The following is a 15,348-nucleotide window of genomic DNA, read 5'->3' as shown; positions in this document are numbered from 1 at the left end:
GAACACAGTCAATGCCATGTGTTCCACGGATTGCTACGTCATTTGATGTCTTCTAATTGGTCATTACAAACCATTTTGCTCTTTCGGGCTAGACCAGGTCCTGTTCCACCGGCAGTCTAGACCACAGCCGTGGATTGTGTGCTGGTTCCAGCCAATTACAATTGTTATTAGTGACCTGAAGGAGTTTAGCGAGGTACAACACTGAAGCATGCACAACTGCCCTTCCGTCAAGGTCTGCGGTCTGCCAGTGGCGATAATCGTGTGATTCTGTCGGGCTTCTGGCCCACTTCAGCCATTTCAACGAGATGCCTCACTTTCCTTTTCTGCAGGTACCAGCGGTCCGTGGGTGAGATGAGTCAGCATCCTAAAACCGACTGCGCCCATCCACGGGCCGAACCTGATTTTTCAGCACAGTAAACGGTGCTATGGCACCCACCTGGTCCGACGTCTATTGGGTAACCAGTGCCTGTGATAGTGGCTGCTTCACCAAGAACCTGGACACGGTTGACTGGGTGCATCTGGCGGTCCCGCGGATTGAAATGTGTCATGTGAATGCATCTACGAGGCTATTCCATGGACGAAGGGGAGTCCTCCAGGATTTGTACATTAGTGAACCAGCCATGGACTAGAACTCATCTGGCCCAAAGGAGGACACCATCCTGGTTACTCATTGTTCTAGATTCCTTGGCGACATCTTTAACATTCAGGGATGGACACGGGTCTCTCTACGAACAAACAAAGAGTAGAATAAACTTGCGCTATCTGAGTCTATTCATTGTCTACAGCCCTGTAATCATAGTGACAACCACGGAAAAAGAGAAATGAGACGCCTAAACTTAAAATGCCGCACTTCTTACCTCCGCATCACCGTAGGCTCGTGATATCTTGCAAGCCTGGCAATCAAGTCACCAACCGCTTTCGGCTTCTCCTCGGCTGGATAATGACCAGCACCATCTAGCCACATTCCATGGGGCGCCCAGTCAGCCATGACCCGCGAATCAACAGCACGCGCAAGAACATCCTTGCAATCTTTAAACAACGGATCCTTCTTCCCAAAGACAACAGCAGCATCCAACTGGCGCGCTCTCTCGCTAGATTTCCAGAAGCCCCGGATCTCGTCGTCGCGAACAGAAAGTCGCGCCTGAGCAGTTAGGTTATCGAACTTGGACGGTCCGGCGAGGCCCTCAAATAGTTTCCACAGCCATGTGTATCGGAGACTTGTCAGGACTACACGGGGCGTGACGGGGGCCATATGCGAGAAGCGGTAAATGCTTGCTTTGGCTTTTCTGGGGAGATTCCTGTAAGGCGCTGCGTAGCCGGCGACGTCCTTCTGTGAGATGCTTGGAGAGATGAAGCGCATGACTGCGGATTCGGGGATACACCCGCCGAGAATCCTGGTTGTCATGACCCAAATTGCGTACAGGAGGGCGTGATGCATGCTTATCTCACTGAGGCGGGGAGGAAGGAAGGTGTTCAACAGGAAAAGACTGGTGCAGGCTGATGTCGGGAGGCGAGGTAGTGTGCATAGAGCGACACAGCTGGACGAGTCAGTAAACAGGAAATACGACGATGGGTGGCAGACTCACCCTCCCCAGTCGTGAGCCACAAGAGTAGCATTCTCAAGACCAGTCGATTCGAAGAATTGCTTCAAGGTACGCATGTGTAGCTCGAAGGTGATGGCTTCTGGACGGACGATCTTGTCACTACGACCATGTCCGAGCCAGTCCAGCGCATATACCTCGTGGCCTCGTTCCACGAGCGCGGGAAATACCTACGTATCGGTCCTCAGCGGGGCTTGATAGCAGTGACAAAATGGACAGGGACCTACATTTCTCCACATATAGCTCCAACCCGGATTACCATGCAGAAAGACGATGGGCCGATGAAAGGCCTTGTTATCCGTTGCGATGCTGCGATAACTTGGCTTCAGATGAACATATCGGGCCGTCGCGCCGCATACGGTAAACTCCTCCACATTGTCCCTCCACGGCATATCGGCCATCCAACCTTTATCCTTTTGGTCGGTCCGAATGATTTCATCATCTTTGAACTTGTATTTTCCCTCCAGCTGCGATTGAGCTAGCGCGTCTGCCCGCTTTCGGTATTGCTCCGCATCTTTCATAAGCGTTATCCATCCATTCGGGAAGAGTAGCCGCGGTGCATTCCACAGAATCGCAGGCAAGACGCTATATGCGAGGTGCAGAAGGTAGAGTGGAAGGAGTGCGGAGGCCAAGAAAGCGCGATTGATCGTGAAGGATAGTAGGAAGACACTGAGGTAGCCCCAGGCTGACAGAACCTCGGCAATTGATGCTGTGGCCAGCTCTTTGACCTTGCTGTATGCCGAAGGCATCTCGGCCGGAGGGTTGAACCGCTAATGTTCCGTGGAGTCGTGTTGGGTTTGCGGCGATGCCGTATGACCAGTTCAATTATTGGGATAGAGTGTCGCTTTATTGCAGGGATGTGCTTGATTGAGCAAACTGAGTTTAAAAGAGGAAAACGCCGAAGGACTTGGTTTTGTGGGTGACGATGGTCCATCACAATGACCGCGTGGTGACATCATCTCCGATGTTGAACCCTGATCGCATCCCGCATCTTCTCAACTCAACAATGTCGAAACTGACACTTATGAAGCTGTTTAAGCGTAGAGAACTGCCCTGGCCTTGTCTCGCACAAATAGCACCTGACGGACAATGTACATATATTGCAGCCAATGACGCGCATACGAGTCGAGCTATATCGCATATTTACGTCAATTTATCCCGTTTCTCCTGTATCCGTTCCACAGTTCGACGTAGACTTACCAATTCGGAAGTATATTGATTGAATTTTAGCTTTTGCTGAGGTCAGAAAGCTTCGACAATGGCTCCTGCGATAAGATCTCGCAGTGTACCACAGTGATGGTCGGAATTTAAATTGTTGATTCTCTCGGTATAAACATCCTAAACTTAGTCCAACTTTACATAACTTATGTGATAAGATCTAGAATGCACTGAGAGAGGGTACTTCGTATATCTAACAATCAAATAATCATTTCGCTATTATGCTGTGCATTAGTAATACATATAACGAGCGACATAACTCTAATCATTATACATACATAACAGAATCGTGACCGAATCGTTAGGTATTAGGAATTAAGATGCAATCGCGCTGGACATCGCATCAAGTCGCAATATTATAAAATCAAACAGGGGATGTACATTCCTTGAAAGGATGACCAACCAATAATGTGGCTTGGCTTGTAGTTGGTCATAGATTTAGGCACGTCGGCGATAAATGCCCGGTAACAGAGTTCGTCGGATTCCCCTAGCACTGAGGAGCTTATGGGTTGGCAGCAGGGGCATCGAGAGGAGCACGGCGGCCCTCGGGATGCTTCTCGTGGATGGGAGTATCACGACGTACGGCCCAAAGGTTCATCACTTCAAGTCCGATAGCGAAGAAGGTGAAGATGCTGATCGGGATTAGCTACTGTATGGCTCATCTGTAATCGGACCACTTACAATGCGAGGAAGATGAACGCTTCGTTAGCCTTCTTGAGCGAGCACCTAGCACCGGGGGGAGCATTGATAGCGCAGTTGTGCCAGTTGTAGTCTTGCGCAGAGAAGATGAACGCGGTCAACCACCTAATCCAGTTAGTATGTTAAGAAAGAAGGTCCAAATGGCGGCGTCACATACAGGTAGGAGAAGATGATGTCAATCGGCAAGACGAACTTGCTCAGGCGAGTCGGCATGAAGGGGGAAAGGAAGGCCGGCAAGAAAAGGGCAACGGACAGTGTCGACTACTGCGAGTTAGCATATGCAGGTTGGTGAATAGAGACGGGTCAACATACGATGACTTCCCAGTAGATGGTGTGCTGTGTATGGGGCCACTTGTTGATGAAGTAGGAGGTAATGCCCATGACGATGACGGCGCTGGACCATTGCATGAAGCGCACCAGCAGGGAGACAGGACGAGTGACTGCTGTTGACACCATGATGCTGAATGTGTTTTGGCGATATCAAACTCCTCGACTGTGGTTGGGATCTGTAATGGCTTGACTGGGTGCTGAAGCTGCCGGCGAACAAGGACTGCTTTATTACTTCTGAGTTTCGAATTGAGCAAGACTCAGTTCGGAGGTATTTCCAGCCCTTCATATATCATGGCCCTGTCCAACTGCCGCGGAAACGTGAAGCTATTACCTTAACTATGTCATACCGGCATCAGCTGATGGAAATCCTCGACGCACCAATACCATCGCACCATGCGATCATTGTTCCCAGAAAAATTTTGCAGCGGTCCATCAAAAGCCTCGACCTGATGGCAACAACAGGTCATGTTGTACAGTGTGATGGGTGTACAGCTAGCAGCTGTCGAACCAGCCAGAAGATGGGCGGGTGGAGCAGTGACGCCATCCTGAGGAGGAGAGCGAGAGACCCGATGGGTTGATGTGCACTCCCGTGGCTTCCGCTCACTGGCTGTCCGGATTTTGGACTTTGGGATTGTTCTGCAATCACCAATAAGGTGGTGGAGATCAATCAGCCCTGCGAGGATAGCTTCTGTGCTCGTCTGTTTATCGTCAGTTTTACGTTGGGTCGTTATTGGTAGCGAGTCGTTCCTTATCTATTGCGGGGTCAGTCTGTCCACGGTATCTCTTCGATTTATTTCAGGGCATGCAACATTGCATTTCATCATATTACAGTCAACAATCGACAGGTTCCTGATCCTGTTATTACCTTCAGTATTTGTTCTAAACACCGTCACTTTCTCGATGTACCAAGAATCCAAGGTGGGTAGCCTAGGTTGATCGCTGCGACCGGCGCATCCGTAGTCTAATCGGTGGGTCAATTAACTTATACAGAAGCCCACTAGAAGATTCTTCTTGATATATCATGGTCATCAGATACTTCTTTTTAGTAATACGGCTATTGCGGCTACCGTGCCGAGCTCCGAGAGCTTCTGAAGAAGGTAATGCTTGGACATAGCACTGCCCAATTCTCTGCGCCCAAGCAGAACTATATTACCTTATTGCAGCGCATCACTTAAACTAACCATCCCTGCACATGACCTGGCATCATGAAGAGTCGTTTGCCCCTCCCTAGTAACTGTATCTCCTCAATGATCTGCATGATGGCCTCAACGTTGACTTTGAGGCTTGTCGCAACAACATCTGTCGGCTTGGGCACCAAACTTGTCATCCAGTCCTCGCACGTTATGAAGCTTGTTCCGCGTTTTCCATCTGCGTTTCCCTGGTCTTGGCGTGCTCATCATCCTACGTGTCACGGCCACATCAGTGTAGACTCAAAACTAGCGCGGATTTTGATTGTAAGCTATTATTTACTGAGAGAATAGGTGTGCTCACTGCTGTGGTTGTGTCAGAACACATTGTAGGACGATCCCGCCTATGAATGCTTGTCTTGGTGTCTTCGATGCTGAGTCAGGCGAATAATTCATCTCTACATGCAAGAACAAGACTATCGATGGATTATTCCAGAATCCAAGTCTTCAGGTCCGACTGTTGAGTTCGTGCTCAGGCCGGATTAGACCTCATTCGTCAATTCAAGCATGGATCTACAGATACCCCTCTGGCCAAGACTATCTCTCAGGCTGAAAGTACCTCGGAGTCATTTTCCACGCCTCGGGCGGCAACCTGTTGCTTCTGAGGCGATCCTGACTTGGTAAAATTGATTTGCCTATAGGCACTCCAGATCTATCTTCCACGGGCTCACACTGAGACCTTCACTTGCGCAGATCACAGCAGATATCTTGAGATGAACCAAATGGAGGACATACTGGCATCTTCCGTGCTTGCGTTTGTCTCTGTCGAGATACTACCCCTTGATAGAGGCTGGAGACATCTAAAACTGACATAATGGGATTCTGAGGTTTACAGGAGTATCGAATTTAGCAAGGAGTCCGCGGATCGCGGTGGAGGCAAGCCGAATTCGAGCGTGGCGTTTGACCTGACGGATCGTGAGCATCCGTACCACTACCACCCATATCGGTATGAGTGCTGGTTCGGTCGTTGTATCGGGATGGGGACTGGAATAGTCAAGTAATTACTGTTGCCAGTATAATAAGCACATATTGTATTTAATGTTCTATATATTTTAACTTTCAAGGGAGAAATAAAATAGAAGCTGTTTAGGTTAGGACAAGCAGCGGTCCTAGATTGCATTACTTGGGAGTTCATGCCTGCGTGGTTGATATGGTTTTCGTCCTGTGCGCTGAAAATGACCGAATGAAAGCAGAGGGAGTCAAACTTGTGGTATTTTTGAATGGAAAGCCCGTCATTTTTCATACAGAAGCGATAGTTTCACAGACCGCTGGGCATGAATAGTGTTTATCCTACGTGATTCCTCCACGGTATGTCGTCAATATATATCTGTGTTTCTGCGCTGAAAGAGCACTAGTATCGATACGATTAATTGCACGACCTGGATAGTCCTCGCAGAGAATCACCTCTAATGATTAGAGGATAACGGTGTTTCTTGCTCATATTTAACTAAACAAATAAATATCTTGTCGAAGTCCAGGTTTACATGAGTCGCTACTTAATCTCCAGGCTGCTGAACCGTCAAATATGACCATCTCTCCTACACAGAAGAGGAATATATTTCATATTCTCTGCGGTAAATACACAGATAACCTTTACCCATCCAGGCAGAAAGAGACTACTTTCCAGTTTTCTACAGTAACTGACAAACTGCCGAGGGTAGTTCGGGGACAAACTCGTAGGTATTGTTTCTCCTGAAAAGGAATGTGAATCCGCTGTATGGTACTTTTTCTTAGGTAAGTCGGTCTGAGGGGTAATATGGCGAGTTCCTTTGAATGGGACATGCAGAGAACTTTTCTGGTGGCTGGAAAAACACCAGTAGCATATTGTCAGTTAGCAAACAATTCTACTCCCAGGACATATTGAACATTTATACACGGGATATCCTTCTATCCTGCAATAATACCTAACTACTGTGATTATTACGGACAACGCCGCAAGGCGAGGGAGTCGGAAAGGAAGGCGGGGGTGTCCGAGGGGACTGGCCAGTCATTGCCGACGGTTATATGTACAGTCAGCAGGATTAGCAATCCATCATTTTAATTGGCTAAGACAAAGCGGGGAAAAATGTTTCATGATATCATAGGCCGACGGGAGCTGAGTAAGAAGGTCCAGCCAGAACTTATCGACTGAAACTGAAAAAGCGGCGACAGAGAACTGTCCGGAATGCGGGGAAGCACCTGCTGATCGTGATTGCTATGCTCGGTTGGACGCGTTATTAATGAGACCTGGCCCAGACGAGGACAGCTCAGCTTATAAGGTTCCATCTACCCCTCATCTTCTATCGTCTTCCGTCATTCCGTCTTCCACGTTGATCATCAATATACCCCTGATAACAGCAAGAAAAGCACATCATGACACAAGACAAGTGTCCCTTCCAGGAGCAGCCCTCACAGCCCAATTTCGCTGGTGGCGGCACCCGCAACAAGGATTGGTGGCCTGATCAGCTGAAGCTCAACATCCTGCGCCAGCACACGGCCGTCTCCAACCCGCTGGACGCTGACTTCGATTATGCTGCCGCCTTTAAGAGCCTCGACTACGAGGCCCTGAAGAAGGACCTTCGTGCCCTGATGACCGACTCGCAGGACTGGTGGCCCGCCGATTTCGGTCACTATGGCGGTCTTTTCATTCGGATGGCTTGGCACAGCGCCGGAACCTACCGTGTCTTTGACGGTCGTGGAGGTGCCGGCCAGGGTCAGCAGCGGTTTGCTCCCCTGAATAGCTGGCCTGACAATGTCAGTCTGGACAAAGCTCGCCGTCTTCTATGGCCGATCAAGCAAAAGTACGGCAACAAGATCTCGTGGGCCGATCTGATGATCCTCACCGGTAACGTCGCCCTGGAGTCCATGGGTTTCAAGACCTTTGGCTTCGCTGGAGGTCGTCCCGACACCTGGGAGGCGGACGAGTCCGCCTACTGGGGACGAGAGACCACCTGGCTGGGCAACGACGCGCGGTATTCGAAGGGATTTGCTGGATCCGACAAGCGGGGCACCGTCATTGCGGACGAGCCCTCACACAAGACCACTCACTCGCGTGAGCTCGAGACCCCTTTGGCCGCCGCGCACATGGGTCTGATCTATGTCAACCCCGAGGGACCCGATGGTAAGCCCGATCCCGTCGCGGCCGCTCACGACATCCGCGATACGTTTGGCCGCATGGCCATGAACGACGAGGAGACAGTCGCCCTCATCGCTGGTGGCCACACCTTCGGCAAGACCCACGGTGCCGCCCCCGCAGAAAACATCGGCAAAGAGCCCGAAGCCGCCGGCCTGGAAGCCCAGGGCCTCGGCTGGTCGAACAAGCATGGCTCCGGCAAGGGTCCCGACACCATCACGAGCGGACTCGAGGTGACTTGGACCAAGACCCCAACCAAGTGGAACAACAACTTCCTCGAGTACCTGTTCAAGTTCGAGTGGGAGCTCACCAAGAGTCCCGCCGGCGCCCACCAGTATGTCGCCAAGAACGCGGACGAGATCATCCCTGACGCCTACGATCCCTCCAAGAAGCGTAAGCCCACCATGCTCACTACCGACCTGGCGCTCCGCTTCGACCCCGCCTACGAGAAGATTGCCCGCCGCTTCCTCGAACACCCGGACCAGTTCGCCGACGCCTTTGCCCGCGCCTGGTTCAAGCTCACCCACCGTGACATGGGCCCGCGCGCCCGCTACCTCGGCCCGGAGGTCCCCAGCGAGGTGCTGATTTGGCAGGACCCCGTCCCCGCCGTCAACCACCCCCTCGTCGAGGCTGCCGAGATCGCCACGCTCAAGGACGAGATTCTCGCCTCCGGCGTGCCTGCTAGAAACTTCATCTCCACCGCCTGGGCGGCCGCCTCCACCTTCCGCGGCAGCGACAAGCGCGGCGGCGCCAACGGCGCGCGCATCCGTCTCGCCCCGCAGCGCGACTGGGAGGTCAACAACCAGCCCTGGCTGCGCGAGGCCCTCTCCGCGCTGGAGACCATCCAATCCCGCTTCAACTCCCGCAGCGACAGCAAGAAGGTTTCGCTCGCCGATCTCATCGTCCTGGCCGGCTGCGCCGCCGTCGAGAAGGCCGCGCAGGACGCCGGCCACCCGATCAAGGTGCCGTTCGTCCCTGGCCGCACGGACGCCTCCCAGGAGGAAACAGACGTCCAGTCCATCGGCCACATGGAGCCCTTCGCCGATGGCTTCCGTAACTTCGCCAAGGGCCCCGCCCGCCCGCGCGCGGAGCACTACCTCGTCGACAAGGCACAGCTGCTGAACCTGTCTGCGCCCGAGATGACTGTTCTAGTTGGTGGTCTGCGTGTGCTCAATACCAACTACGATGGCTCCGCGCACGGCGTCTTCACCTCTCGCCCTGGGGCTCTGTCGAACGACTTCTTCGTGAACCTGCTGGACATGAACACCGCATGGAAGGACGCCGGGAACGCCGAGGTGTTCGAGGGAAGTGATCGCAAGACCGGTGGGAAGAAGTGGACGGCTACTCGCGCGGACCTGGTCTTCGGCTCGAATGCTGAGCTGCGTGCTATTGCGGAAGTGTATGCCAGCAACGATGGTGATATGAAGTTCGTCAAGGACTTTGTGGCGGCGTGGAACAAGGTTATGAACCTGGATCGGTTTGACCTGAAGGGCAAGCAGAATATCCCTGCTCGTTTGTGATTGGCGACGGTCTTATGAGATATGAATCTCCTAGTTTATGTGTTGTTTCATGCACAGCCCAAAATTGCCTATTGTCCAGTTAGGTAGTTGAACAGCTTTAAATGCAAGGCATATTATTCGCCGATGGCCAATTTGACATGTCAACCATACTAGTGGAGGGTTTGAAAACATGCACACACGCTGATCTTTATCTATTTGTGTACCCAATTTGACTGTTCCAGTAAATATCCAGATCTAATCTAATCTTGGACATATCCTTGTTTGCTATGAACTATGTACATTGCTGACCTGGCTATTCTAGTCCTATTACTTCTCAACATCATCCATCAACATACAATAAACTTGCGTCATCCCCATAAGCCCATACTTAGTAAAATCCAGCTCCATCAGTTCGGCATCACGAAACCCACACCTCCTGTAGACACTATACCCAGCCTGCGAAGCCTCCAACCACGCAGGCAAGCGCAGCCGTCTCACCTCTTCCACCCCAAGCATCAGCAACTGGGTCCCGATCCCTCGACCCTGGTAGTCTGGATGAACAACCAGAACTTGTAGAACTACACAATCAGCGACCTTCTCATCACACACCCCCCCCAAACATCGACAGGAAATAAGGAAAACAACTCACTAGCAGCCGGCCTCCCCCCAATCCACTTCGCCCTCATCCTCGCCTTCAAAGCCTGATAATCCAGATACACCTGCGGACACAGCGACGTCGCCGGCGGTGTGGCCGCCCGTTTGCGCGCCTCTTCATCTGCTTTCGCGTGCGCCTCGACGTCGCGGTAGATATTCCAAAGGGACCAGCCTACGATCTGGCCTGATTCGTCGTCGATGGCTTTTGTGACCTGGGAATGTGGATCGTCGCGGATCATTTTCTCCAGGTCGGTGGCGAAGGGCGGGTCTTCCTGCGTGAGAGGGCCGTACATGGTTTCCAAGAGGTCTTCGTTGGCGAATGCGGCGTTGTGGAGTTTTGCGAGGGTGAGGGCGTCGGCGGGGACGGCGGGGTGGAGGGAGATGTTGGTTGGGAGCATGATTGCGTTTTTTCCCCTTCAGGTAGACTGGGATCATGCTAAAGAAGTCTAATGATATTTTCAAGAGTTATTGGGGTGTTATATCTGTCTTACTGGGGCCTGGGCGGGGGCTGACAGCACCTTCCTAATTGGGACGCCGACGAGGCTAGTGGGCGATTCAACCGTATTCGGTTGCAACGTTGATATGCTTGCCTGTTCCTATTTGATGATTATGGTTTGCTCTTCAGTTTACGATCTACATATTGCACTTTGGAGAACATTAGTAGGGTAGCTGCCTTCATTCACCTGAGGACTCTCTCTCTGAAAGTCTATTCACCAATATATGCTATTCCGATTTTAGCAAAGCAGACATTGTATATCTTGAAGGTAAGTGCATCTGTTGCTTCTACTACTAGTCACTTATAATAAAACAACAGCAGGCATAAAAATTAGTTGGACGAGGAGCGGTGTCGGGAACAGTGATGTTGAATGCTGTCGTCAACATGCAGGTGCATCCGGATTGTTTTCGAGCTACTAACTCTCCCACAGAGCAGTTACTATTATTATCATTCTGTGTAGACAAACACTTTTCCTATACCTGGCTTTGCAGGGCAGAATGTAAATGACAGCTGAATAGGTCTTTCCTTATAGCCATGATATAATAGGGGTCACGCAAGAAAGAGTAACCACATCTTTCTTGTGTATGCGAGCTACTCTACAAGAAGGTTATCAAACATACTAAAAGAGACGTTGTACGAAAACTAACCAGAGACAGAGGATTCTAGCAAGTCTATTCCTAGGGGTTCCATGTTTGCCGCGGTCTGTGGCATGGCCACCAGCAGGATCTTGGATGCATTGCGGCTGGCTGCAACTACTGTGAAGGACACGATAGCATTGAACCCCGGGGCCGCCTGCGCTTTGGCATAGATTTCGTGTATTGTCGTGCTCGGCCATCACGTCACCTCCTTGCAGCCCTTCAATGTAGGCGATGGGTTCAAAGATTCTGCCAGGCGGATGAGCATGCATGGTTCTGCAGTAACTAATAATATTAAGGAAGGTGGAAAAGGGAGGGGGGGAGAGAGGAGGAGGGACGCCTGCTTTACACAAACGCATCCGAAAACTGGATCGCACTTCTTTGCACCTTCGCCGCCGCTGGGTCGTCGAAGTGATGGAAGCAGAGATTGAGCGGGTAGCATTCCTTCTTGCCAGGCTCTGACCTGGGTTGCGTCCACAGGCTGCGCAATGTAGGAGATATTGGAACTCTGGCGGGCCATGGTGGGCTGCAAGCCAAGCGTTGAGCGTTGCCTTGAAGATGGGCATGGGGCCCCCGCCGCCCACACACGGGGTCAATCATGATGTAGGACGCAATATCTGGCAGATGGTTCTGCAGGATATCGCAGGCCTGTAGTGGGGGCAAGCTCTTGGTGCCCGATACTCGCATCTGCCACAACTGAATGCACGCCAGGTGTGAGTATTCGCGTAACTATTCCAGACACCAGCTCTGATCGCCCAGTTTGAGTAGATGGAACCTGGGAGCTACAATCATTCTACCCTTTACGGGAGAGGACGGCTGGAAGAATGGATTAAGATAAAGAAGCCTGTTTGAATGGGACAGCCCATAATGGGTGGTTCTCTGTACCTCCATGGCTGGGACATAAATCTTATAAACTTCGGCGCAATGTAGTAGCTGGTGGCGGGCCTCGGATCCCGAATCGGGTCAGTAGAATGGTCAGTCCTTGACATGTTCCCTGTCCCTTGTTCCGGAACCGTCAAGTCCGACGGACTTTTACTCCCCTGCACGTCGGAGCTCAAGATCTTAAGTCCTAATTCCGACAGGAGAGATTGGGTCTTAAACGGGGGCCTCAAGCCCCAATATGTGAGAACAAACTCGTCACTATACATCTTTCCACCTAACGATATCAGCACACACTAATAATGGCAATCCTCCTGACTGGTGGCACCGGCAAAACATCGATCCGAGTAGCACACTTTCTCCAAAATGATAATATCCCCTTCCTACTGGCTTCTCGCCGCGGCCAGTCCGCCGCTCCTCCCAGCATGCCGGCCGTCAAGTTCGACTGGCTAGATAAGGATACCTGGCGCATTCCATTTGACTACAAGTTTGTCAATGACCAGGTAATCTCCGCCATCTATCTAATGGAACCACAGGCGCCGGAGCCATGGAAGCCCTTAAATGAGTTCATCGACTACGCTCTGGAGAAGCACGGCGTCCGTCGCTTCGTGCTCGTGGCTGGTAGCTCAGCCGAATATGGGAAGCCGGGCATGGGCATGGTTTGGCAGCATTTCCTGGACAGGCAGGTGGATTACTGTGTGCTTCGGCCCAGTTGGTTTATGGGTGAGCAGTCAAAGACAGACTTGTCGGAACCTCTCGTGGAAGGTATAGTGCTGACGTTGGTCTCTGGTTAGAGAATCTAACCGAGGAGGCTCCCTGCCAACTCATTCGTGATCAAAGCAAGATTTATACTGCATGCGGGCAGGGCAAAATCCCGTTCGTCAGTGCTACAGATATCGCGGCCGTCGCCTATCGTGCTCTAACGGATCCCGACTCACACAATTGTGACCACCGGGTGCTGGGACCCGAGCTCTTGACGTACGATGACATTGCCAAGAAGCTGAGCCATGTCCTGAGACGAACGATTGAGCACGTCCAGCTTTCGGGAGAGGAGCGATACCAGGGGCTGGTAAACGCCGGCGTCTCCGAGTACTACGCGGGCTTTTTGACAAAGCTGGAGGTTGCGGCCTCGACTGGGTTCGAGACACGGGAGAATGATGAAGTCGAAAAAGTGACTGGGCGACCTCCGAGGTGCTTCGATCACTTTGCGCAGGAGAATCGGTTGGCATGGCTTCCTGAAGGAAAATGATCACTTTTTACTCGCAGTCTGCAGTTTTGCAGTGTAAGCAATTTCAGTAAAGCCAACCCTACTGACGTCTCAGAGTACACTACATGACCCTTCACCTCTTTGCCACTCACTACATGAAAAACTGTCAACCATGAAGTCGAACATTGGGCCCAGATGATAATAATGCTCTGTCGTTCAATAGTATGTGAGGCCTGGTCGATATATGCCGTTGTCAATCATTAAGAAGAGGCGTAAAGGAGGTAACCTCAAGGATATGCATTTCCTGATAGCCAGCATGCCCCGAGAACCATGGGCGGTGCACTCAGGAAAGGGACTAGAATCGGCCTGTGCCTAACCACGCCAACTATTTCTGTCAAACTCCGCAAATAGGTATGAAGTAGGGGAATCAGCCCACTACCGATTATTAGACAATCCACGTCACTGCTCGGTTGCCTCAACAATAATTAAGTCCTAAACACCTTGGTCCGTCGTGGATAACCGGCGACGGACGGCGCTGCCGTCAGGGCCTGAGACAATCCAGGTGCCGTCTCCTAGGGGCTCGAAGTCATAGTTATCACGCGAGTATGCCTCGAAGCGGCCGCGCGGTGTACCTGTGCGTAGGTCGATGCTATAGTGGCGGTGCCACTCCTCATCGTCCTTCTCGCCCACGATCGTGACGACCGCGATGTCCGCATTGAGGAAGCCGCCGTTCCAGTCCATACCTGCTTCATCATCCCCAAAATACTCGTAGCCAAATGCTTCAATTGGTATCCGCAGTACTACCTCGCCACTAATAAAGTCATGAAAGGCGACGTCATGCCGGCCATGGTCGACCGTCATGAACCACTGGCCATCGGGCGCCACGTCGAGCAAGCAGCGATCGTCCCACCCATAAGAGTGTAAGTCGATGTCATCGCCAGTGAATGCTGCTCGGTATAATTTCACACCGTCCTGGCCCTCGCCTACATCTAGCAGGATATGCCGTCCGTCGGGATGTAGGGCGAGCTCGGCTCCCTCCCCAACGCTATCCAGCTCTGTCCTAGCGACTTCCTCGCCTGTGTCGGCGCGTAGCACGACTAATATATCAGGGCCACGATCGGCCGTCGCGTCGGGGCGATACACCCACACCCAGGCCCCGTCCAGGGAGAACATGCATCTGGGATCACGCAAGTAGCGCTGGATGGAGCGAGGTTCTAGGTCATAGTGCCACAGCATGTCACCGTTCTGGCTGATGCACACCACGCTGTGGGAGGTAGTGTAAACAGCCCGGTCCAGGTTCGGCGCCGCCGCATGGTTCAGTCGCTTGTCAGAGCACTCGACCCTGTAGGTCGCCGACGGCTCTAGAGGCCCGTACACGCTACCAGAAACATGGTAGGCACGTATCTCCCCATGTAGATAGCGTGTGGTTGTCAGCTTCATATCTGGTGATTATCCCTAACGTGGGCTAATTCAACAGTAAGGCCAACCTTGGATGGCCAGGGAGTCTGGTAACCGAAATCGGAATGGAATAGACCGTTTTCGCAACAGAGTTTTGTGTGACTAATACAGAAGTGGATAACTAAATAGCTGGGAACACTAAATCAACGCTAGACCATCTGGCAGCACTTGTATGGCTCGGCAGCCCAGCCTTCGGGTTTAAGCTGACTATGGGGCTTTAAGCCACAAGGTCAAAGCGCTCGGATGGCCGACAATGCTAAGTATGTTTACATCTCCATCTTGAACATCTTCACATCTCACCGGATCGTGCTTAGACCTGGCATATATTAGAAAGCCTATCTGCCCCAATAAATCATCCTTCAGACACCTTTTC

At 51.8% G+C, this 15,348-nt stretch overlaps 6 protein-coding genes across 6 annotated transcripts; 2 read left to right on the top strand and 4 right to left on the bottom strand.

The window, feature by feature from the left end:
- Positions 1–853: 853 nt before the first annotated feature.
- Positions 854–2,350, bottom strand: Aud_008902 (haloalkane dehalogenase family protein; the record flags this gene model as incomplete). The annotated part of the gene is made up of 3 exons (XM_043293767.1): positions 854–1,538; positions 1,587–1,771; positions 1,829–2,350. 3 exons carry the CDS (start codon positions 2,348–2,350, stop codon positions 854–856), a joined length of 1,392 nt encoding a protein of 463 aa, XP_043149702.1.
- A 971-nt stretch (positions 2,351–3,321) lies between these two features.
- Positions 3,322–3,974, bottom strand: Aud_008901 (MARVEL domain-containing protein; the record flags this gene model as incomplete). Its single annotated transcript, XM_043293766.1, has 4 exons — positions 3,322–3,451; positions 3,501–3,623; positions 3,676–3,779; positions 3,831–3,974. The coding sequence occupies 4 exons, from the start codon at positions 3,972–3,974 to the stop codon at positions 3,322–3,324; spliced, it is 501 nt and encodes a 166-aa protein (XP_043149701.1).
- A 3,413-nt stretch (positions 3,975–7,387) lies between these two features.
- Positions 7,388–9,667, top strand: Aud_008900 (catalase/peroxidase; the record flags this gene model as incomplete). Its single annotated transcript, XM_043293765.1, has 1 exon — positions 7,388–9,667. The coding sequence occupies one exon, from the start codon at positions 7,388–7,390 to the stop codon at positions 9,665–9,667; it is 2,280 nt and encodes a 759-aa protein (XP_043149700.1).
- Positions 9,668–9,973: 306 nt separating this feature from the next.
- On the bottom strand, positions 9,974–10,698 carry Aud_008899 (uncharacterized protein; the record flags this gene model as incomplete). The annotated part of the gene is made up of 2 exons (XM_043293764.1): positions 9,974–10,224; positions 10,296–10,698. The coding sequence occupies 2 exons, from the start codon at positions 10,696–10,698 to the stop codon at positions 9,974–9,976; spliced, it is 654 nt and encodes a 217-aa protein (XP_043149699.1).
- A 1,914-nt stretch (positions 10,699–12,612) lies between these two features.
- Positions 12,613–13,559, top strand: Aud_008898 (fgaFS/easG family protein; the record flags this gene model as incomplete). Its single annotated transcript, XM_043293763.1, has 2 exons — positions 12,613–13,033; positions 13,105–13,559. The coding sequence occupies 2 exons, from the start codon at positions 12,613–12,615 to the stop codon at positions 13,557–13,559; spliced, it is 876 nt and encodes a 291-aa protein (XP_043149698.1).
- Positions 13,560–14,009: 450 nt separating this feature from the next.
- On the bottom strand, positions 14,010–14,957 carry Aud_008897 (uncharacterized protein; the record flags this gene model as incomplete). Its single annotated transcript, XM_043293762.1, has 1 exon — positions 14,010–14,957. One exon carries the CDS (start codon positions 14,955–14,957, stop codon positions 14,010–14,012), a length of 948 nt encoding a protein of 315 aa, XP_043149697.1.
- Positions 14,958–15,348: the final 391 nt, after the last annotated feature.

This window comes from Aspergillus udagawae (genome assembly GCF_001078395.1).
Source record: "Aspergillus udagawae IFM 46973 DNA, scaffold_7, whole genome shotgun sequence".
NCBI classification, from domain to species: Eukaryota; Fungi; Ascomycota; class Eurotiomycetes; order Eurotiales; family Aspergillaceae; genus Aspergillus; species Aspergillus udagawae.
Note: the sequence above shows the minus strand (reverse complement) of the source record. Positions and strands in the feature narration are given on the sequence as shown.